This window comes from Gadus chalcogrammus, chromosome 11, assembly GCF_026213295.1.
Source record: "Gadus chalcogrammus isolate NIFS_2021 chromosome 11, NIFS_Gcha_1.0, whole genome shotgun sequence".
Taxonomy (NCBI): Eukaryota; Metazoa; Chordata; class Actinopteri; order Gadiformes; family Gadidae; genus Gadus; species Gadus chalcogrammus.
In genome coordinates this window covers 4,222,560-4,245,495 of record NC_079422.1, presented here as the reverse complement: position 1 = coordinate 4,245,495, position 22,936 = coordinate 4,222,560, and the positions used below count along the sequence as shown (strand labels likewise).

The 22,936-nt window shown below is 44.7% G+C and overlaps 2 protein-coding genes across 4 annotated transcripts; one reads left to right on the top strand and one right to left on the bottom strand.

The window, feature by feature from the left end:
• Positions 1 to 276: 276 nt before the first annotated feature.
• osgin2 (oxidative stress induced growth inhibitor family member 2) lies at positions 277 to 6,582 on the top strand. 2 transcript variants are annotated; one of them, XM_056602222.1, is made up of 7 exons: positions 360 to 442; positions 1,411 to 1,502; positions 2,477 to 2,569; positions 2,654 to 2,790; positions 2,882 to 3,073; positions 3,205 to 3,296; positions 3,401 to 6,582. In XM_056602222.1, exons 3-7 carry the CDS (start codon positions 2,503 to 2,505, stop codon positions 4,584 to 4,586), a joined length of 1,674 nt encoding a protein of 557 aa, XP_056458197.1. In that variant the 5' UTR covers positions 360 to 442; positions 1,411 to 1,502; positions 2,477 to 2,502; the 3' UTR covers positions 4,587 to 6,582. The 2 variants fall into 2 exon arrangements, with proteins under 2 accessions (XP_056458198.1, XP_056458197.1); XM_056602223.1 differs by lacking the exon at positions 1,411 to 1,502 and having other exon boundaries at positions 277 to 442.
• Positions 6,568 to 21,233, bottom strand: nbn (nibrin). Of its 2 annotated transcripts, none has more exons than XM_056602221.1 (17): positions 21,027 to 21,233; positions 20,246 to 20,367; positions 19,275 to 19,402; positions 18,556 to 18,715; positions 18,364 to 18,467; positions 18,138 to 18,255; positions 17,706 to 17,899; positions 17,487 to 17,587; positions 16,813 to 16,948; positions 16,480 to 16,688; positions 15,685 to 15,847; positions 14,636 to 15,353; positions 14,464 to 14,553; positions 14,181 to 14,321; positions 13,698 to 13,811; positions 13,334 to 13,383; positions 6,568 to 6,861 (listed from the first exon to the last, which is right to left on the bottom strand). In XM_056602221.1, the coding sequence occupies exons 1-17, from the start codon at positions 21,055 to 21,057 to the stop codon at positions 6,828 to 6,830; spliced, it is 2,613 nt and encodes an 870-aa protein (XP_056458196.1). In that variant the 5' UTR covers positions 21,058 to 21,233; the 3' UTR covers positions 6,568 to 6,827. The 2 variants fall into 2 exon arrangements, with proteins under 2 accessions (XP_056458196.1, XP_056458195.1); XM_056602220.1 differs by lacking the exon at positions 6,568 to 6,861 and adding an exon at positions 8,395 to 8,685 and having other exon boundaries at positions 21,027 to 21,227.
• Positions 21,234 to 22,936: the final 1,703 nt, after the last annotated feature.

The window sequence follows — 22,936 nt, the reverse complement described above, 5'->3', positions numbered from 1 at the left end:
TATCATCGAGACTGTACTATTATAGTAGGCCTACAGTCTCGAAACAAAACAGACCAGACCTATAATAGGTCTGGTCTGTTTTGTTTCAGAATCATAAAAAAAGAAAAGAGGCGAGGAGAGAGAGAGAGAGAGAGAGAGAGAGAGAGAGAGAGAGAGAGAGAGAGAGAGAGAGAGAGAGAGAGAGAGAGAGAGAGAGAGAGAGAGAGAGAGAGAGAGGTGTGTGTGTGTGTGGGGGGGGGAAAGAAAAATACGAGTGAGAGAGAGGGAGGGGGGAGAGAGAGGGAGGAAGGCTGGCATAGGCTATTGTCGGCAATCTCACGCAAGACTTTGCCTACATTGATCCTCCCACCAGTGACTGACTGCATATTTATACCGTTAGGAACACAACCAACGCGGCCGTCATTAAGAGGAGCGACCGGGACGACGGATAAAGCAAACCGCGGTAAGTGGCAATGCGCGCGAGAGACGCAGTTCACCCTTACCCAAGTGATGCGGATGGTTGGAAGTGTGAGTGACCTAAATTATGTAATGATGCAAGCCGGAATCGCCTGCTCCTCGTGCATCAGACAGTCAGCCTCCCTGCTGAGGCTGACCGGCCAGGAGGAGTGGTGGACCGTAGGGTCTCATCAACACAACATGGACATTTTTGAACAGATTAAAGGGGTTGATATGATTGTCATGTCTTTAATATCGCTAGACAGAGTTTTTTTTCGGTTTTTTAATATAACATTCATGTTGCTGAGAAGCTGATATCTAGTTGTTTTTTCCGTGTCGTAGGTTATCTTTTAAATAATGTTTTTAAAATGAAACCAACCATGAAGAAACTATGCTCAGCCCTTTATGAAATGGACTTTCTGAATGCCAAGCTCAAGTGCAAATGCTTCTTATATTTTCCTATTACTTTCCCTTCTCTTCTCCTCACTAGTTCTCCCCACTAGTCTCTCTCTCTCTCTCGTCTCTGAACACACACACACACACACACACACACACACACACACACACACACACACACACACACACACACACACACACACACACACACACACACACACACACACACACACACACACACACACAAACATACAAAAACATTCAAATGACGTAAGCCTTATAACTTCAAACTACAAATGATGCATCATTTGTGTTCGATATGACTAAATCTAATTTCCGTGGTTTGATGTAATGTAAGTCTTCATAGTCTATCATATTTCCTTGAAACCATTTTGTCACTGTGTACATGTTTCTCACAGGAAGACATCAGGGTGTAAACATTATACAAGCGTACACAGAACGACATTTCATGTAATGCAGCAGACTGGCTGTGTACGGCTGGAAACACTTGGATCAATCCCATTGCCCCACACCTTCCTAATATACAAATCCTCCTATAAAGTCCCAATTTGTTTGCAGAAAAGAGCACACCAGTTTCCAAAGGAACACATCCCACCATCGGTTGCCCTACAGGTCCTATATAACGATAGACTCTGGGAAACAGAGAGCAGGTAGGAATTTTATGAAATATCTAACTTTGTTTATTGTCATTCCAAATGTGCTATTAGATATTAGATATTCAAAAAATACTGACAGCTTAGGGCTGCAAGACGGCAAAATAAATAATTTTGGTGGAGCTTTCTGTTGAGGGTTAGGGTTAGAGGTGCTGAGCTAGGTCAGGCCACGAAAGCCAGGTAGCAGTTGAAGGTAATGTTTGGCGGGAACCTGTGTGTGTGTGTGTTAGTGGGCATGGCGGCAGTTGGAAGGTAGTGGTAAAAGGGGGTATACGAGGGGTGGTCTGGGGGGGGGGGGGGCTGGTAGACTGGTTTGTCACTGTGCCAGGATTCACATTCCCTTCCTGTTGCCGTTGAAATGGGTAGCACCGAGATAAACAGGGCCGCTGGGATTAGGGCCCTCTCGGAGGAGTGATCACCGGGGATTTGCCGCCCAGCGGACCCACAATGGCATTGTTGCTTGACGCAACAACACACACTACACACGCTCAATGGCAAACATTCACAACAGACAGTGAGCCTCCATCAAACTGACCAGAGATCCCCCTTTGTTGTGGAAGCGACACTGGAGTCAACAGAGGCTAGTCTAGCCGTTGCCCATGTTTGGTAGAATGGGGGGGGGGGGGGGGGTCTCTGTGGACAGTGGCGGGCATGGGGGCACCGTCTGTTGTGGGAGCTTGTGGCGGGAGTGGCCACGTGTTTAGTGGGTGTGTGGGAAATGCCCAGAGTGAGATTGAGGGGAAATAAGGGGATGAATCTGTGTTTTGATTCTGTCTGTGCATGTGTGTGGCTCAGCTGATGCCCGGTAGACAGAGGTGGCACCAGGGGAACTGTGCTATCGCAACACAACAGTGCAATGAGCACTGTTGTGTTGGGAACGAAGATGAGTCTTGTTTGTTCTCACAGTCTCATAGCATCCACTTTGCTCTTCCTTTATTCTTATTTTCCATCTTCCTACTTTCCTTCCCCAGTAGCGGCGCTGGCCCTGACTGCCGCCATGCCTCTTTTGGAAGAAACGTCGGTGCCAAAGGGTCAACCCCCCACCCTCCCTGTAGTCGTCATAGGTGAGCATGACTCAGTCATGACCCTGTTCCTCATTTCCTGTTCTATGTTTAAACTCTCTCTCTAATGATTTATTCTGTTTTTAGGCAATGGGCCGTCAGGTATCTGTCTATCCTACCTGCTGAGTGGCTACAAACCCTACTTAGAGACCGGGGCAGTGCATCCTAACCCCATATTATACCAAAAGCTACAGCAGGCCAAGCACCTCCCCATCACTGAACAGGTAAACACACTCTGGGGGCTGGAACCCGTGCAGTTTGAAACACAGGTTGCTAATACTTTCCTCTGTAAATTCCTTTCCCTTTGTGCGGCAGGATCTTGAGTATTTGAGTGAAGGCCTGGAGGGGAGGTCAGGGAACCCTGTGGCGGTGTTGTTTGACACCCTCATGCACCCCAACGCAGACTTTGGCTATGAACTCCCCCCAGTCGTTCAGTGGAAACGGGACAAGCAGCAGCAGATCCCACACCTGGTTCTGGGCAGTGCAACACCTGGAGGGGCCTGGCATGTAAGGAACTTTTTCTCCTCACTTTCATTATCGCTGTCAGCATCTCCATACCTTACCTACACACAGATTCACTGGTCCCCTCTAGAATGGCCTCTTCTTCCCCAGTTTAATCAGGATTTTTTCTCCCTTAGGCGATGGAAGGATCCATGTTGACTATTAGTCTTGGCATCTGGATGGAGCTCCCTGGGGTGAACTATAGAGACCTGACCAATGGAAAACGCAGGTATTGAGAGTTTCAGGGCAGGCTGGAGACAGGTGGATGGCCATGGACCAAACATTTCTAGCAGCTGCTGATATTCTCTCTCCTCTCTATGATCCTCTCCCTAGGGTTGTCACCAATGACAGAGCCACCCCAGAGGAGATCTCGTCCTACTACCGTAATTATGTGAAACTCATGGGACTGCAGAAGAACTTCATTGACAACACATATGTGACCTCTGTACAGAAACTCTGCCGGGGCCACAAGACGCAGGCTGTGGCAAAGGAGGGTTCGGAGCAAGAGAGTGGAGGGGTTGGTAACGGTGAGAATGAAGCGTTTGATGGAAATGGAGTTGAGTGTGAAGATAGTGGGGGAGGGGGCACGCTCTGGGAAGTGAGGGGGTACCAGAGGTTGCAGAAGGACAGCCATGTCCCTTTCTGCTTGTTTGCAGAGAATGTTGTTCTGGCCACCGGCGCATCAGATTTCCCTGCTCGACTTGTCGTAGAGGGGGAGGAACTTCCCTTTGTACTTCACAGCATTTCTGACCTGGGGTTGGCTGTGAGCCAGGGAAAACTGGATTCAACCTCTGATCCAGTTTTGATTGTAGGCGCTGGTCTTAGTGCTGCTGACGCAGTGCTATGCGCTTGCAGTGCTAACATTCCTGTCTTACACGTCTTTCGTAAAAACATTGACAACCCTGACCTAATCTTCAAACAGCTGCCAAAGACTTTGTACCCAGAATATCACAAGGTCTATAACATGATGTGCTCCCGACTTCACACGACAAGCATGGCTGCTCCCTCTGTCTCTAATGGACCACAGGTAGCGAGTGTTGCCTCCTCAATGTGTGCCAAAATATGCTCAAAGCCCCCACAGGCCGTAGTTAACATGTCTACCAACGGTGACAGCAATCTCTCCCCTGACTACACTAGTTTCCCAGAGCACTGTGTGGTTTCCTTTCAGCCCGACAGGAAGTGTGTACTTCAGGGGAACAACTCCTTGAAAGCGTTCAAGATCTCCATGGCTCTGGTTCTGATCGGGACAAACCCCAACCTGTGTTTCCTCAAGGGCCAGGGCCAGTACCTGGGTATTGACCCCACAAAGCCCATCTCTTGCAAGCAGAACCCCATTGACATCAATCCCTTCAACTTTGAATGCACCAAGGAACCGGGGTTGTTTGCGATGGGCCCCCTGGTAGGAGACAACTTTGTTCGTTTTTTAAAGGGTGGAGCTTTAGGCATAGCCTCCTGTTTAATGAAGAGACTAAAGAAGAATGAAAAGCTTATCGGCGACGGGGTGAAAACATTCATCTAGAATGTTATTGTTGGTAGTGGCTTGTTGGCTGAAGAGCACACCTGATAAAAGCTGTTACTAATAGAGATAAATAAAGACAGTGAAGCTCATCTCAAGTTAATCCTAGTCAGTTTATTACTAGAAAGGGCAGTACGATTGTGAAAGGTAGGAATATGTAGGATATGTAGGAAATAGTGTACCACTGTTCAGTTTGGATCTGATTCTTCTTTTCAAAACATTTTCAACGTGTGTCTTTCATTACCACCTAAGCCTCTCTTCTATGTGTAAATGATGGACAGTGATGCATTACATCAAATAAGGGTGATCTTTGTTTTGTCTTGGGGTCAAATATTAAGCCCAGAACATAATGCATAATGAGGATGAATATTGTCTTGGAAGACTTGAATGCTTAAAGACTGGCGTAGCCTTCATCGACAGCATTTGTGGGTGACTGCCGTACCGACATGCATGCACGCATGCATACTTGCATGGCATGTGCTGCACACACTCTTTAATGCCCTTCTATCAATGCAAACATGCGACAAACTATTTGCCACATTCGGCAGAAAACAATCTCCAAACAATTTCCACTAGCCTGTGGACTCTGAGCCTGTTACCCGCTGCTATATTTCCTTCAGTGTGACCTTAGTTTGGACAAGGACTTTTGAAAGTAACTGCCAAATATACGATGGCATCAATATTAATATTATTTGACAATTCTATTGGTTAATATTATATTGGGAAATATTATATTGAATATTAAATGCAGATTATTTGCTGTTGATGGCAAGAAAACTACAACTGTGAAATTCTATAATTTAAAATGCAATTAAATCCATTAATGTTAGACAACCTGAGAAAATTAGAAGAAAAGTTGCTCCTTGGCCTTGCTTTCCAATCTGCTCTGCATCTAGGGGGTTTATATTGATAATGGACTGAATCAAACAACCACTTGAGCAGTACTGGTTTTATGTATTTATGTTCTACGTTTGTTTGTTACACTGGCTGTAGCCTAGAGTTTCTAAAATGGCCAGGGTATATCAATACTCTAATCCGTCAAACTATATTGTGTCAAATACCTGAGCATTAATTTTGTAGCTTGCTTTTTTTACTGAAATGCTCAAAATGTTAGCCTGATCTTCATTAGTCTTATGATACTGAAAAGAAGCTGATAATATCTGTGTCTACTAGAGGCATACAATAAGTCAGTGAGTGAGCTAGAATAGGAAAGCATCTCAAAAGCTAGAATTGCATATTGTCTGAAACAGAAAAGGCTGCTTAGTCAGGCAGAATGGGAAGGAAATGAAGCAAGTCTCAACACAGTGTTTGAACAAAAAAGATTACATTTTCTTTTTCTTAAGATGTTTAGTTGTCAATGATTTCATTTCAAGCTTGTGTACTAATTATATATTCCCTCTGTATAAGAGTTTGTGAAATTGCCATTATCTCTAGGTTGTCTGGCTTGTTGTTGAGGTACCAAGGCCTCTAAGCCAGTCTAGACCCAGATTCCCTTCCAGGTAGCTTCATACAGGAGCATCCCACTCAAGGCCCAGTGCCTCTTCACAAATAAAACGGGCAAAAACATTCAGCAGGTCTTGCAGTCTTGCTCAAGGGCATTGGAGGAGGTTCTGTCCCCTTGGAAAACCATATTGCTACTACTACAGAAAATTAGATTATTACCTCTCGAATATATGTGCCAAATTTTAGTTCCTTTCTCTGCTCCTATGAACTTGCTGTGGATGTGTGTATGGACTTTCTCTGCATCAACCAATTGCACAAAAAACTTGTTTCTAGCATTGTGCAAGTGCCTTATATGTTGGTTTATCTAATGAAATAAGTTAATACATAAATACATCAAAATAGAAAAGGATATTTGTTGGTAGTTATGAAATCAGGGCACTTGTTTGGCTTCTTGGTTTAGAAACAGGAATAGTAGTTTTGTGCATGCAAGCTTTGACTTCCTTTTCTAGTACAAACAATATGGATTCTTGATGTTTTATAAACTGTATTTTTTTATTAACAAATACAATCTTCAAAAACAAATCTGAAGTCTTTTTTTTTTACATTGTATAAACAACCTGCAATTAGTGCGAGAGACATGAAGGTATGCCTGCTACATACAACAAAACAAACATTCACTGTCATTAACTTGTTCCTTAGACCACAAACAGCAGGTCTGGTGACGTTATTAGAGAGGGCCTTTATATTATCCTGATGCCTGTCGACCACCTCCTCACTGCGGCATCGCTTGATGTGGAGGGTTCATCTTTTTTTGGACAGCCTGGATGGATTGTACCTTCAAACACACACACACACACACACACACACACACACACACACACACACACACACACACACACACACACACACACACACACACACACACACACACACACACACACACACACACACACACACACACACACACCAATGTCTTTATTTGTGTCCGCATTTATAAAATACATTGCAAGGGCACAAATATTTTCAGTTGCTTTTGATGCCCTACACATCCTCGAAACAACATGTTGCAGTACTTGAGTCAAACATGCACAGAATAGACAATACGTACACATGAGCTTATTCTGCACACAGTCTGTTAACAGACAGAGAAAATCTATGGGTACAGAAAACACCTCCTCCTCCAAATAGCTCGGCTGCCTATAATGGAGGAGATTGAGCAATATGTTGCAAGCTGCTTGGCTTTACATTTGGACAACCTCATAATTCTCAATGGTTGGTATTTAACTTGTTTAGTAAGGAAAGCTTCCTCTAAACTTGAGTCAAAAGTGCAACCAACTTCCCATAGGAAAATCTCTCCGTTATTCTCATCAATCACAATGACATCCGGTGTATTTGCCGTTATACCTTTAAATACATGGGGGTCATTGCATTGGAACATTTCTGGTTTCACACATGAATGTTTGTAGAACAAAACAGAGGAATAAAACATGGGTGACACATCTTTGGTGATAATGTCAACCATCCTGTCATGCCTGGCTATGTATAGTCCTTGGTAAACATTACAACCGTTTAAAATGTGGGACATAGACTCTATGGTCTGACGCTGTCCATGGTGAAGACAGTGAGAGTCATGATTATTGGGATACCAGATGGACAGATTCAGTTTAGTTGGCAGCACCTGGAGGCGAGCCTTTATCGTAAAGATTAGGATTTCCTCATCGATAGCTGCATTTTTTAGAATTGAGTGGGACACAGAGTGATCAGCTGACTGGAGGCAGGCAAGCTTCCCTTGCAGCCTCAGTCCTGTCCAGCGCTCCTTTCTCTCTTGCTCTCTGAGCGTTAGAAGGTGCGCGCGCGCGCCGATGGTGGGGAGCACGCTGGATGTTCCGTCACGGCTCACTGTTGCGCGCACATTTATTGACAGGTCCGTGATCACAGACTTGGAGACGCTCACCATCTCGTTGTCCGCTCTTTTCCACTCCAGGGAAACACCAGTCCAGTCACACAGGTCGTTCAGATCGGGCCAGTCAGAGTTTACGCCAAACCCTGGTGCATTGGTGTCCAGTTTACCACTGGGCTTCTTTTTAAACCCAAGGAAGCTGGGGAGGTCGCTCGTTTTCGGGACCTTGCGCTGCTCCAGGTCGAGAATGAGCGAGGCTCTGGCGATCTCTCTGACTGCCTGATCGTCACTGTTAAGCATGTTTAATAAATGGGCAAGGCGTGTGGAAATATATGTTCATTCAATGTCTGTTATCCCCAGCCCCCCCTCCCGCTTACTGTGAAAAATGAAGTCACGGGTTGTGTGTGTGCTCATACCAAACCACTCTCTCACTCATTGTACAGTTTTGTTGTCGAGTTCGTACAGTACCTTCTTTGGTATGTGAACATTGGAGAAGAGATGGTGTATTTTGGCCAGAGCAATCTGCCCGATCGCCTCCAGTGTCATAACCAGAGGGAGAGGAGAGGAGTGTATCATGTCCAGCCTGGCCATGTAGTCTGTGACAATCTCGTCTACTTGCGCTGTCCACTCCCCGGCGATATTGAATTTATGGCCGAGGTAGCTGTATGTTTCGTGGCGCGCAAAGACTCTGATTGGTACATTGTTTATTGTGAATGTTAGAGGGTTCATCTTTTTTTGGACAGCCTGGATGGATTGTACCTTCAAAGACACACACACACACACACACACACACACACACACACACACACACACACACACACACACACACACACACACACACACACACACACACACACACACACACACACACACACACACACACACACACACAACGTTGGAACAACAGCTTTTACCCTCCCTGGTGGATCATTCCTTAATGTCCTGAGTGACATTTTGCTCAAACCATAAAAATAGACCAAATTAGGATCTGTAAATCACAGACAGTGTTTGAGCAAGTCAAACACCCTTCCAATAAAGCACTTCTGAATGGCAGGGTTTGTCCTTAACCAAAATATGAAAAGATTGTTTTCTTAGGGACCGAATCTGTTCCCTGGCTACGCATGACTGGCTGAGCAGGGTGACTCAGTGATCAAACAGCTCAGCCCTGACAGACACACTCACATGCGCACCAAATATTTAACAGACACACACACACGCGCACCTTTTTACTCAGCCTGAGAAAACAGAACAGCCTAAGAGCCAGCCTATCCTCTTCATTGCCATGGTAACTCTTAAATTCCTATCACGTAGGAATGGCACCATTATGATTGGTTGAAGTTGAAGCAAGCTGAGGTGTCTCTAAATACCAACACCTATATGCATTAATATAACAGGATGTGTGTGTGTATGTGTATGTGTATGTATGTGTGTGTGTGTGTGTGGAATCAGATCAATGTTATCAAACAAAACTTCATAAATATCAGACAAGAATAAGAATTTGAGGGACGATAAAGTTAATGAAGCGAAAAATATAAATTTCAAAAGGAAAACTTTAACTTGCAAACAAATCATTTTTTTTTAAATCGTGGAAACTAGCTATTTTCCATGTATGATGACAAGTCCTTTAGTTTACAATTCCCACAGTCAACTTTGCGTACAGGCTGCAAGCTCTCTCGTTTACTGCCTGACTTTAGTTTGAATTCGGACGCAAACTTCTTGTGTGGACTGTTTTTTTCCAGGCCGAAAACAATTGGAAATGCTATCAAAAACGCAAAAAAACAGGTTTAAACTAGAGTGCGATTCGTCCTAACAAATTGTGAGTGTGCTTGCTAAAATGCTAACATCAACGCTAATGTCAAAGCTAACGTCAGCGCTAACGTCAATGCTAACGTCAACACTAACGTCAACGCTAGAGTCAACGCTAGAGTCACCGTTGCCTGAACGTCGTAAAGTAGTCCAATTCGGAGGAAATACCGCCCAATCTGGCAACACTGCCCGCACGTCCTCCGCGCTCTAACCTCAGCGTAAATCAATGAGACCAACTGAAAACGAAGCCGATATGGAACTTAAAACTGTGAAAAAAGTACAGAGGTAATCGAAATTCGGTTATTCAAATTATTTAGGATACAGTGTGTTGATTTGTTAAATGGTTAGGGTTATGAAGGTTAACGTTGAAAATTGACCAAGTTATAATGTCTTAAGTAGTTGATGTAATAGTTTAAAAACTTTGAAGAGTTGAAAAACGCATAGAGATAGCCATCATGTTGTTAAAGTGCTGGACGTTTTGATAGTTGAATGGTTTCTGTAGCAGAAAGTAAGAAATAGCAGTTAACAGCACAAAAAACTGGCAAAGGGAATAAAGAAACTTAAGAAGAACAGTAGATGTGCTTGCAGTAGCAACAACACTAATAATACCCAATCATTTTTTGGCTTCAACTGGGTTATATTCTCTCTCAAATTCTTACTTTTGTTTGATATTTAAGAAGTTTTGTTAGATGTTATTGACAAAAATCCTATTGCATAGTCTGTGCGTTCGTGGGTGCAGGTGCATGTGTAAAAATAGCACCTCAGTGTCGTAATGTTCCTGTGCACAAGATCATATGCCTGGTGCACTTAGAAAGGATCATTTAGATTAAGAAATGGGTGCTTAAATATGTCTTTGTCTTTGTCTCTGTCCCATGGCATGCTACTTTATGGATGCTTTAATATAGATATTAGTGGGCCCCAAACACAGTATTTGAAGACGTTCCCGAAATTCAGCCGTGGTGCAGAATTACAGCCACTACGAGCCAGTCGCACATTGAGCTTTCCCCAAATGTGCCGTTTCGGTGTCTGTAGCTTTAATGCAAATGAGGAGGAGGGAGAAGGGTCAAGGAGGAGGGTGGGGGTATGCCCCTTCAGCATCTTGCGGCCACGGTACCATGCGCTCTGTTTAGTTTTGCGATGGCGAGGCGCAAACAGCCTTTGGCCGCGTTCTGTAAATATTTGTGAACACTCCGGGTGCTCCGGCGGGAGTCCTGGAGCTCTATATCTAAATAATATCGTATTATACATAGATATCTATATAATATAATATATATTATCACGGCCAAAAGCTGTGTGAGCCTCCAGATGATATTATGAATCTCAAACGACTGCGTCGGGTTCTTCCACGTCTCTGGTTCTTCCACATCCACATCAATCTGAATTAGACTGAACCACGGCACGGAGGAGAAAGGGATTGTTGGCCGCGGTTGTCTCCCGCCGTAGCCTCGCTGCCGAGGGAGTGGTCAGCGCTTAGGCCCCACCACCTCCTGCAGTAGGCAGCGCCAAGGTGGTGGTCACTCGGCAGCGGGAAGCGGGGCTCAAGCGGGAGACATTTGCGGGCAACAATCCCTTTCTCCTCCATGTCGTGGTTTATGTACTTCAGGGAGTCAAAGCCAAAGTTATTTCCCCCAATTCCTTCTCCACCATTGCTGAGATAACCCCCACTACGAGTCTCGTTGTGGAAATACCAGAGACGAGAGTCCGACCTGTTATGCGCCATAACACCAACAGCAGAACCAGTGTTCACGTTAGCCGGCTATAGCAGGACATTGGCCGATAGCACGCACGCATGGCCGGTATAATAAAATGTAAACGGCCCACATGTCCGAGAAAAAAAAGAAAGAAGTTCGCATTTATGTATGAATTAATCAGCAGCATATGAAAACCAGTAGCGGTTCCTGGCCGAGCTCACCAGGGAGGCAAACACGAACGTGCATTCATGAACGCGTGCAGTGCTACCGCACATGCATACACATGTCACTCAGTGGCCACGCTATTGAACGCTGATCGGCTGTCATCACGCGAAATTCGCGTCAAAGTTGAAATATTTCAACTCGAGCGAATTTGTCGTGGCACAAATCCTCGTGAACGCGCTTGCCTGTCCCCGGCTAAAGTGTGGCGCGACAAATACAATTTTTTCGCCGGTTTTCTCTCGCGAAAAATTCGCAAATCTTTCCCGACTGGGCAAAGCTGGCCAAAATCGCCAGTACAATCCCCGTGTCCAGTGTTCCTGCGGAACGGGGCTTTTCACTCCAAAACAGGATCAAAACATCTATCAGAATCCGCCTAGCTGAGGAAAAGGTGATGGCTGATGCGCAGATCGAGCCTTGGGCCGGGTTGAGCTTAAACTTTTCGCGAGCAGCGGAGCACTTCCATGCCATGAAGTTGCGCCGAAAGTAGCCTGCAAGAATTCCAATTATCGAATTAATAATTTTTTACCCGTTTACCATTTTTGCCGAGAATGGCTGTTATGTTTTAATACCTAGGCTAATTTAATAAATGGCATTTATTGAAACAACTTAGTTTGTGTCGTTTGTCGTTTAAATGTGGACTTTTGGTGATTATTTAATTAAACAAAACTTGCGTTACAGTCCGGGAGCTCTATATCTTAATGATATCGATATCATATAATACATATCATCACGGCCAAAAGCTGTGTGCGCCTCCAGACGATATGAATCACAAACGACTGCGTCTGGTTCTCTGACGTCTCTGGTTCTTCCACGTCCACAACAATCTGAAGTAGACTGAACCACGACATGGAGAAGAAAGGGATTGTTGATCGTAGTTGTCTCCCGCCGGAGTCTCGGCAGCGGTCAGCGCTTAGGCACCAACGCCTCCTGCAGCAGGCAGCGCCGAGGCGGTGGTCCCTCGGCAGCGGGAAGCGGGGCTCAAGTGGGAGACATTTGCGGGCAACAATCCCTTTCTGCCCCATTTCGTGGTTCTTGTACTTCAGGGAGTCAAAATCCAAAGTTCCTTTCCCCCAATTCCTTCTTCACCATGGCTGAGATAACCCCCACTACGAGTCTCGTTGTGGAAATACCAGAGACGAGACAAAGTCATCGTCTCTGAAATGTGCCCAACACAGCACTAATCTGGTTCCATTGTTTTTTGGTATTTCTCCAAAAATAAATTGCAACCATTTCTCCCTTAATACCTCCTTCTTTGGCAGTAGATGCAATGTGGACGTTTTCCTTTGGCATGACACACAGGTTCGATGTCGTTCTGCCATTGCATTCAAAATTCTGTAACTAGCCTGTTATTTAGCAGCATTAGCTCAATCTCGACTCCTTCAGGATTTCTGTGGGTGGTTACGAACCAACCAAGTGGGCAGGTCCATGAATAATAATTTGACGACGCTACGTAGCACCTTATCGAGATTGGCTAACTTTCATTGGCTATTGCATACAGCAGACAAACTGCATAGATTTCAAACTTACCATAGGTCACAAACTTATTCTGACCCATGTTATTTAACAAACAATAGGAAAAATGAGATTTTAATGGCATGGGAGATTTAAAATGAGTTCATATTTTCTGTTGTGTTTCATAAAGAGGTAACTCAGAACTAAACTGAAGAAAAAAAAACATTTGTCCTCACCTGAAGAGGTCATCTCCAAGGCTCTCATCCCGCCTGCTCTGCTGCTCCTCCTGGAACCAACACACACATCAGGAACAATTACATTATACATTTAGAGGATTTTGCTGACAACTATTCATTCACAAATTCACACACAGACGGCGGTGTCAACCACGCAGGGGAAACAGCCAGCCCTTCCGGAGCAGTTAGGTTGAGGTGTCTTGCTCAGGCCCACCTCGACTCTCAGCTACGAGGAGCCGGGATCGGACTAGCAACCTTCCGGTTACCACTCAACCCGCTCTACCTCCTGAGCTACTGCCGCCCCAGTAACACTAGACCCACTCCATTGTCTCCTACCAGCACAGGGTCACAGTGAAAGACTCACCTCAGAAGCATCCTTCAGCAAGTCATCCAGCTCAGAGTTCTTGCCCCTGTTGTGGGCCAGTAGGTCACCGCCTCCAATGAGCCGGGCTAGCCTCTCGGTGCTGGACCCCCGTACCTGCACCAAGAGGAACACAGCGGGTGAGCCAGGTCAACACAGGGGCTCTTAATACCAAGTATGGAAGTTTCTTTGTGAGGATAATGAGCCAAAAGGTGGAAACAATAAACCAGTATATTGCGAATATGTGCATTATAATTATGTAAATGTAATGTATTACATTTGCAATTTTACATATTTCAATTAATACTAGTTCATTTTGTAATAAGAATTCATTGAATCGAAACTACAATTGAGAAAAATGAGTATGATATACACATGGATGTTTGGACGTATACATACACCTTTATATGAGCACATACTAATCAGAATAATCACAAAGTGATTTTTAGGTTAATAATGAAATAATTAAAAGCATCTTCGACTGACTTTGCAAAAGCATTTGAAGTTCTTTGTGGAGCTGGGTCCCTGTGTTTGCTGGGGTTTGCCTCTAGGAGGCGCTGTGACCATGAGGGATTTAAACTCCACCAATACCAGCCGCTTCGGAAGACCTTCCTCTGCTTCAGAGGCCTGAAGTGACAAAGAATGGATTGTTTATCAGTTGAGTATCTTTATTTAGTTTCCACGGAAGTATTACAATTATTTGTTGTGCAAGGTTTCTTGCTCAATAACAACATTTGAAACAGAACCAATAGAAAAAGAAACCCCTTACTATTTTGTCCTGTTTGAATACATTCAGTGGTTTTTCCAGCATTTCCATAGGTTGTCCACGGGCTGCACCACCTAATCCCTCTGAACCATCCTGGAGCAAAACAGGGAGACTGGTTACATAGGGGGCCATGGGTGCTTTCAATATTTAACAACTGAGCCGACGCTGGCCTCACCACAACCATAGACACATTTTCATCTTTAACAGCCAGTGCTTCTTGACTTCTGGTGCCAGCTGGGGCCTCCTCTGGACCCCCGCAGAGCCACCGCGCAACCCCTGCACGGTCCGCAGTTATGAGGGGATTGTGTCTCATGATGGAGTTGGTGCAATTTTCCGCCTCCGAGCTCTGGGTGGTGGTGGTGGTGGTGGTTGAGGTGGAGCCTTTCAGCAGGCCACCGCTGGGCCCTGGACCAGCCCCCCCGGGGTCCCGCGGGTCGACCCGCGGCCTCTTGCTTGTAGAGGAGTGTTCCACAGCGACCGTGGAGGCGGGATTCCTCTTGTCCACCGAGCGGTTTCCTACGAGTTGTGCCTGTTGGTCCGGGGCGGCCCGGGACGGCTCGCCAAAACCCTCCATCTCTAAAGACATAAGGGATTCCAGTTCCTCCATGTCCAGATCATCGGCCTTCTCCTTCTCCTCCTCCAGCTCCTTGTCCCCAACATCCTCCAGCTCCTTCCTTTTCCTGCCCAGCGTCCCCTGCTGGGATGGATGGGAGACCCCGCCTGCCCGTGACTGAGTGTCCATGGGCCTCGTGAAGAGATCGAACTCTGAGCCCGGCGGACTCTGGGCCCCTGTGGGTCTTCTCGGAGCGGCTGAGGAGGAGGAGGAGGAGGCGCCTGGTTGGAGGGCTCTCTTGGGCTCCGACTCTTCAGCAGAGAATTCGTCCGCCCGAGGCCTGGCGCACAGTGCCGGGTGTAAACATGACTTAAACATGGACATATAATAAAACATGGAGGACATGACAGGGAACGGACCGGGGGCTTTTAAAGAAAAAATCTGTAATTCTAGGATGAAGTGCTGTGCTATGTAGTGCTAATATGACTAGCATTGTTATCTTGATATCAAATACCCTATGCATGCAGTCTTAATGTAGGCATCCTTAGCAAGATGCTGTTCAACCCTATTCACTGTAAGCTGCTTTAGATAAAGCTATATGGTCATTGACTAACCGTGAATAGTAAAAGGAAAATTAAGTATAAGACTATGCTAAACAAAACAATGCATACCTCTTTTTGTTGACTGGCTGGAAGAAGTTGGTGAGGGGGGCCTGTTTCTGTGGGGAACACTGGGCTGGGGGCTTCTGTTTCTGGGAAGAGCGTTTCTGTGAGGAAGCCCCCACACCAATGTGGGTCTTCTGATTGGATGGCAAGACACCAGCATTCTTTGCACCTGGTCGGTAAAAATATATTGAACTGATTTTTACATTGCACATTTGCTCTTCTACCTAACAATATACGTATCATGTCATGTCAGGCTGTATGTCAATATCTGGGATTTTGCTTAAAATAAAGACTTCTTAAATAACTGATAATCTCCACTTAATCAGAGAGACTGTGGCGATATGTACAGACTTTGGGTTAACTGTTGACATTGTCTGTGTCCAGATGTTAATCATGACTTTTGTTAAACTCGCCCCCATTCCTGGTTCCCGTTCTGAAATTGTTGGAGAGCCATTGACATTCATTCTACTACCAACAGTGTTCAGCCGCTGCCATCGCTGTACAGCTGGGTGTATCTGTAGTGCATACAGCCCAGCTATGGTCATATGCAAATCCACAAGTTCAGAGTCCGTGTTTACACACCACTGGGTAGTAGAAAACGACTGAAATGATGAACCCTCCTACACTTGCCCTCGCTGGGTTGGTGAACATAGCAAAAATCATGACACATAAACAATGAACCTGGGTTCAAACTGGCCCAATCCCTTAAAAGATCAGCCAGTGATTATCTTGTGACGTGTATTGGGAGACCAATCAAAGGCTCTCAACACAAACACAACCCCATGAGACACATCTATTGACCTTGCTCTCTGGGGCCTGCTTCCTGCTGCTGCGAGCCGGTGTTCTCTACGGTGTGGAAGGAGGCGCTCATGGTGTCAGCGACAGCGGACACACGTCCAGCTCCCTGAGCGCTGGGCCTGGGCTTGGAGAGCGGTTGGGTTCTGCTGTGCTGGGGCGTCTTCTGGGTCTCTCCCACCGTCTCTATCCTTGCAGTGGACTTCGTCCCCAGCCTGGCCAGGGAGGGAACAAGACACACAGAAAGTGATGGGTGTGGGGGCACACGAGGAAGGGGTGACTTCAGCAGGACCGTTTGGTCACTATAAGAGGATGCGAATTATAGTCCAGTGAGAGTACCCTTGAGAGGCCTCTGTGTTGCCAACGTATGCGGTGATGTTGATAGATGATGCCTGCAGCACTGTCTCTTCTACAGCCACGTTCTGGGACAGAGAGGCATACGGGGGCAGCCGGGGCCGGACACTCTGGACTGAGTCTGACGCACGCACACACACACATTACAGTACAGGCAAGAGGAAACAAAGAACACGTCCATTTCAGGAAAAAATTATATAAATATGTTTAAAGAATGTACAGCATATCACAGAGGGATGTTTCTACTTAACACCACCTAAATATTTTGTCAGGAAAAGGTCTAAAAGTTGATTAAAATAAAGTCAGCTGATAAACTCAGTCTAGGAAAGACACAGGATGATGGTCTACTTCCTCAAAGTCGGATACACCTTAGCTTGATCTGAGTAAACGTAATGTGACTGTACAGTCATTGGTAACTCTCTTGGCCATGTGAGTGTACAGTAAAATGGTCACCCTCTTAAGGGTGACCATTAAGTAGCCAGGATGGTGAATAGAATCCACCAGTTAAATTGGCTTGAAAGAATAGAAGGACAACATGGAAAGATGGATATAACGGAACATCATTTTCTCATACTTGCACACCTTGATAACCCTAAATAACAAACTAAGAGGTCAATCACAGATTTCTTTATTCCAAAGTGGGACATTTTTTGCCCTACCTGATTCACTGAAGGCAATGGACGGATTGCAGTATTTCTCACAAGAAACATAAATGGCTGCTAATCCAATCTCAGACTCTGTGATGAGTCGACAGCCACTTCTGTAATGGGAAAAACAAAGCGAACCAAGAGAGCTTCAGCAGGGTACACAGTCAAGGTGAAACTCAAGGGTCAGCAGCGCTGGTGTGACTCTATGGAAGTGTGGGGATTTCAGCGTACTCGTGTACAAGCCTCTTCGCAGAGTCCAGCCAGCCCGCGGTGGAGCTGGGCAGCAGTAGCTGGGAGCTCCCTGAGGCCGCGGGGTCCACAACACAGCTTTGTGGGGACTCGAGCAGGGGCCTTGGCAGCGAGCCCTCTTCCAGCAGCAGGCTCTCCCCACCTCCGAAACTCACTGCGGCACTCAAACGCTTCAGCTAGAGACAGGGAGGGTGAGAGCGAGGTAGACAGAGGTAACCAAACCATATTTTATCTGGGGTACATACTTTACCCCACCAGGAGAGAGACAAATAGTCTGCTGACAGAATATTATGAAAATGATCTCGACCTTATGAAATGAGGTACTGTGCCTTTAAGGGAAATGTGGTTCAAGAGCATCAATCAGAGGCTGTATACACTTGACTGGTTCATATAGCAGGGGTTTGTTGGTCTAACCTGTTTTGAGTTGAAGAAAACAAAGTTTTTTCCACGGAAGAGCCGCCCACGCTCTGGGTTTGAGCAGAGGTTCACTGCCTCTTTATTCAAGCTGGGCTCATCGATCTCTGGGATGAAACTGGAGACACCAAATGACAGACCGGCCAGTATTATACTGTGATGTAGCAAAGCTCCACGCCTGCTTCAGCCGTGTGTTGAGTGTGTATGTGTGAACGTATAACCTCACCTGTGGGATTCAGGAGGGGGTAATCTCTGGTGCAGGGCTCTACTGAACTCTGTGAAGTACTCCCGCTTGACGATGAATCCGCCGCACAGCAGGGCACAGATGGTCTGCACAAACATCCCATCCCAACATTTTATTCATCAAACACAAACCGAGGACACTCGGTAGGATACGAGAGAAGGAACCATCTCTGACCTTAATGGTGACTTTGACTGAAGACATGACGAGGTGGGTGCAGTCTGGAGTCCAGGAGTTGACAAGCCTGCCCCCTAGAGGTTGCAGAGCATCAGAGAGCAACTTCTTCTCGCTGTTGTCCAGACATGACGAGCAGACCACAAGCTCCCGGTGCTCCACACTGGGGGGTTAGGAAGACGGGGGGACAGATACTGTACGTAAGGGTTGTTTTCATCACCTTGTTTTTATCACCTTTCATAAGCCTATCTTCCAATAGGTAAAATCTTTACTATTTCATATTCTAGTATGATGAAGACAATCATCTCAATTTGCTGTTGTTCAAAGAATTGAGGTCGTAAGGACAGGTCTGATCCAGCTAGCTAAATCCATCCAGTCGGTTCAAACTGCTGATATGCTTTGAGTTTAGGTGGCCTACAAACAACAATGTACTAGGCTGAATAACCCCCTGCACTGCATCTGATGGAACAGTAACAATAGTTGCTAGAGAATGGTCTTCAAGCGTAGTGCTGCAGTGGATGAGCAATGATAGTAGTGGCCCATGGTAGAAATAAAAGAGTACAATTATGAATGAACAGAACAACAACACATTTGTTGGACCTTGAGGTTATAAAGATAATCTTACAATTATAACTCACAAGTTGGGTTTACTTCAAATAATGAAGCCATAAGCTAAATAAATGGAGGTAAAGATATCAGCAAAAAAGATGAGTATGTTATACCTGAACTTGCTGTGGAAAACCCCAAATGTGACATTGTCCCCTGCTCTCAGGATCAATGGTTGGTTCTCTGGTAGACGACTGTCGTTTACAAACGTGCCATACTTGGAGGAGTCTTTCACAGAAAGAGTCTAGGGTATTGCACAATTCAAATCACCAGTCAGTTCCTCAGATACAGCACTAGTCACCAACATACCACCTCCACCATGGAAGACAATCGCTCAACATATGTATTTTTAAAAGTCTGCCAAACACAACATAGATTATTTAGGATTTATATTTTTAACTATGATTTAAAACATTATTAAAACATGTAATTATTGTACATTGATCACAACATGTAATGGATTTAAATGATTGTAATCTAGCTTTGTTAGTTGAGGAATTTAAATAAATAATCATAAAGAAAAAAAATTATCACAAAAAGAATATAAATAAACAAGAGAACATTGCTTAAAAAATAATTACTGTTAATTAACCAACAATGTCTGAAGGTCCACTACAGAATGCACACTGATGCCATCTAGCACCACATTTTCATGGCTGAAGTTTAAACTCATCAACATATTACGATGCAAATATAACAATTTCCTTGCAAATGACTTGAATGACGAAATGCTGGTGTGACAACAGAAAGAGGTTGAAGGATGGAGGTAATAAGATTTAAAAATACATCAAACGTTTAAATAACTAAAATATCTTTATACAATTCTACGAGAAAAAAAGAAAAACTTGCTGTAGACAATATTGACATATAATGCTACATGACATTATCGACACTCTCTCCCTCTCTCTCGTCAATTTTTATTAATGCAAGCGGATATTTTATGCATTAACTAACATACTATAGAAAGGTCAAATAAATAGACATTGTTGTGTACAATAATAAGTGTTGTGAATAGAACATTTGAACCATGTTGAATTAACACAATATCATCTATGGTAATCCATATATTATCAGTCCAAGGTCTCACCTGCTCATCAGCAGTCAGGTGGGCGTGTGCCCGGCTAATAGACTGGTCGTTGGCCAAGAGGACATCACAGTTCTTGCGTCCCACAACGTACAATTTAGTGGGCAGCAGGTAGTGGGTTTCTCCTGTGAGAGAAGACGGTTAAACGTTACATGTGTGGATGATAGAGCCAATCCATTAGTGAGGAGGAGGAGATGATGATGATGATGACTATGATAATGAACGGCAGTATAATGGCAGCATGCAAGAGTGTGTCAATGTATCCAAGTTGGACCTGATCCTCACAGCTTTGAAACATGTTCTCCTGCACTGCCACATGAGATGGAGATCAGGGAGGGTTTACTGGGTATCATGGATGATACACACTGCACAGCTTTTCATGACAACATGAGTTAAAATCGATCAAGCCGAGAGATACAGAAAATTGTAGAGATAAATGGCTGGCAGATAGGGAATGACAACCTCTTCAATGTAGGTTGGTCTCCTTATTGTTCACCGGCCAGCACCCCATGACCGGTTTAAAATATTTTGCCTGTATGTAAGTATGTCAATAATTAATGGCTCCCATTGCACTCCTGATCGTCCCTGGAAGGAGGGATCTCCCTCTCACGATTTCTTCCTTGCTAATTAAGGGAGTTTTTTCTTGCCCTCTGGGGGGCAGGGGGGTGTCATAAATATATTGCCTGTTAAGCCCTTTGAGACTTAACCAGTGAGACTTAACCAGTGAGACTTAACCAGTGAGACTTAACCAGGTCAATGACCTGAACCCTCTCATGACAGTTACCTCCAGGCTCCCGGGGCTTGAGGATCCACATCTCCCGTCACCGAAACAAACGTGGACGATTTATTCCAACGTGATCTTTGACTTTATTTTGTTTTACACAAAGCTAATCTCTTGCAGGTATCAGGTAGCATTAGAAGCTAACATATGTCCAGCTTCATGAGCACAGCACGTCAACAGCCCGCCACCACATGACGTTCAAAGTGTGCGCCACCGAGCATTCAAAGTAAGGGTCCCTTAGCACAATGTTTATTGTCACTTTCCGAGCCTTCAAAGTAAGAGTCCTTAAGCACGATGTTTATTATATATTATCGGCTACACAGGACCTCTTTTATGTCATGATTTTGTCTGGAACGCATAAAATTAAATATTAACGTTTAATCACTGTACATTTGAATGTCTAATTTTCAAAATTATTAAACCATTCAAATAATAATATAGTGAGTCATAAGATTGAGAAATGGAGCACATATTAGCCGACTGGACACACGACACGTATATATATTTAATAGCTTTTCTATTCATATGTTCTCTTGAGCAAAAATATCACCTTTGCCAGACAGTCGAGATGTTTTCAAGATAATTGTCCAAAGCGAAGTATTTTTTATTCAAACTTAGTATTACGATAGATTTCAAATATTCATACAGTTAATTATTTTCATTTGTAACAATTCCATTGTCATGTCACCGCGGCCAAACCCATAACGAGGGGATGTAACATAAACTGATTTGATTTGTAGATATGCAAATTGCATATCGGAGGAGAGACGCAGCAGCCACCAAATCATAAGAAAGGGTAATTGTCAGATGTCAGTTTGAACCATGATTTTCCTGGTCTGAGACGACCTCTTCCCCACATAGAAGGCAAATCGTGGCTTTCATCACCGACGCTGGTGTAGGAGTCTGGCTGACGAACAACCTCACACCAGTCGGTTAGTCCACAGGATTATATCCACTGTAGGATGGGTGCAGGCAATGTTGTAAGAATGCACAAAGATCAGCTAAGGTATATGTATCTGTGTGAACGGACTTACTGGTCGCAGCATCCTACTCCAAATGGTGACATGCAGACGCACTGGTAGCAATCCTCTGTGAGCCATCTCTCTCCTATTTCATAAGTCTGGCCCATGTATTTACAGGTCCCTGTGGGCAAATCCACCGTTACCATGGAGACATTTGGACCAAAAACACAACACACAACACTTTGCATGGACGACCGTTTACCTTTGGTGTTGAAGTAGAACTCTCCTCTACTGTAGCCAATGACATGAAACAATGGCACTCAATGAAAACAAAAAACATAGGCAGGACTTTCATTGTAACCATCCCTGTAAACAGAGTGAAACACAGTATCCCGTATAAACACAAAGCATCTTGACCTTACCTGAAATACTAATGATAAACTGTACTGAGTACATCTCACCTCTTATGAAGTTGTCCCCAACATTTTCCACAAATATTGTACTTTCTTTTATGATATTGCTTGATTTTTTATTTTACTATTCTTCTTTCAATATAATTCCTGATATCATCGACTCTTCCCCTTTGCCTCCCTCTCCTCTTGGCTGGCGTTCCTGATCAGCTGTGCATCCCTCAGCCATACTGCAGTAGCATGTCTCTATCTCTTCACAATTACTCTATGTGCCAATTACACAAACACTCAATAAACAAAGCAAATTATCTTTATTGACGTTTTCATTCTGTCCCATTGCAACATTGTGCCCAAAGTATACAGTGTTCAGATAACATTCGTCTCAGAGAGCCGTGTCAGACCCCATCAGTAGAACAAACTCGGCACAGAATTCCAAAAAGGCCTATTAGGCCTAGTCTTCATGAAGTTGCTGCAGGTGTGTGTGTGTGTGTGTGTGTGTGTGTGTGTGTGTGTGTGTGTGTGTGTGTGTGTGTGTGTGTGT

Coding starts and splice junctions, on each gene's coding strand:
- nbn (XM_056602221.1), bottom strand. CDS start 21,057: ATGTGGATCCTCAAGCCCCGGGAGCCTGGAG. Junction 19,403..20,245: donor ACCTGACTGCTGATGAGCAG/GTGAGACCTTGG, acceptor GCAATACCCTAG/ACTCTTTCTGTGAAAGACTC. Junction 15,354..15,684: donor CAGCCAGTCAACAAAAAGAG/GTATGCATTGTT, acceptor ACTGTGCGCCAG/GCCTCGGGCGGACGAATTCT.
- osgin2 (XM_056602223.1), top strand. CDS start 2,503: ATGCCTCTTTTGGAAGAAACGTCGGTGCCAAAGGGTCAACCCCCCACC. Junction 2,791..2,881: donor ACCTCCCCATCACTGAACAG/GTAAACACACTC, acceptor TTTGTGCGGCAG/GATCTTGAGTATTTGAGTGA. Junction 3,074..3,204: donor CACCTGGAGGGGCCTGGCAT/GTAAGGAACTTT, acceptor TTTCTCCCTTAG/GCGATGGAAGGATCCATGTT.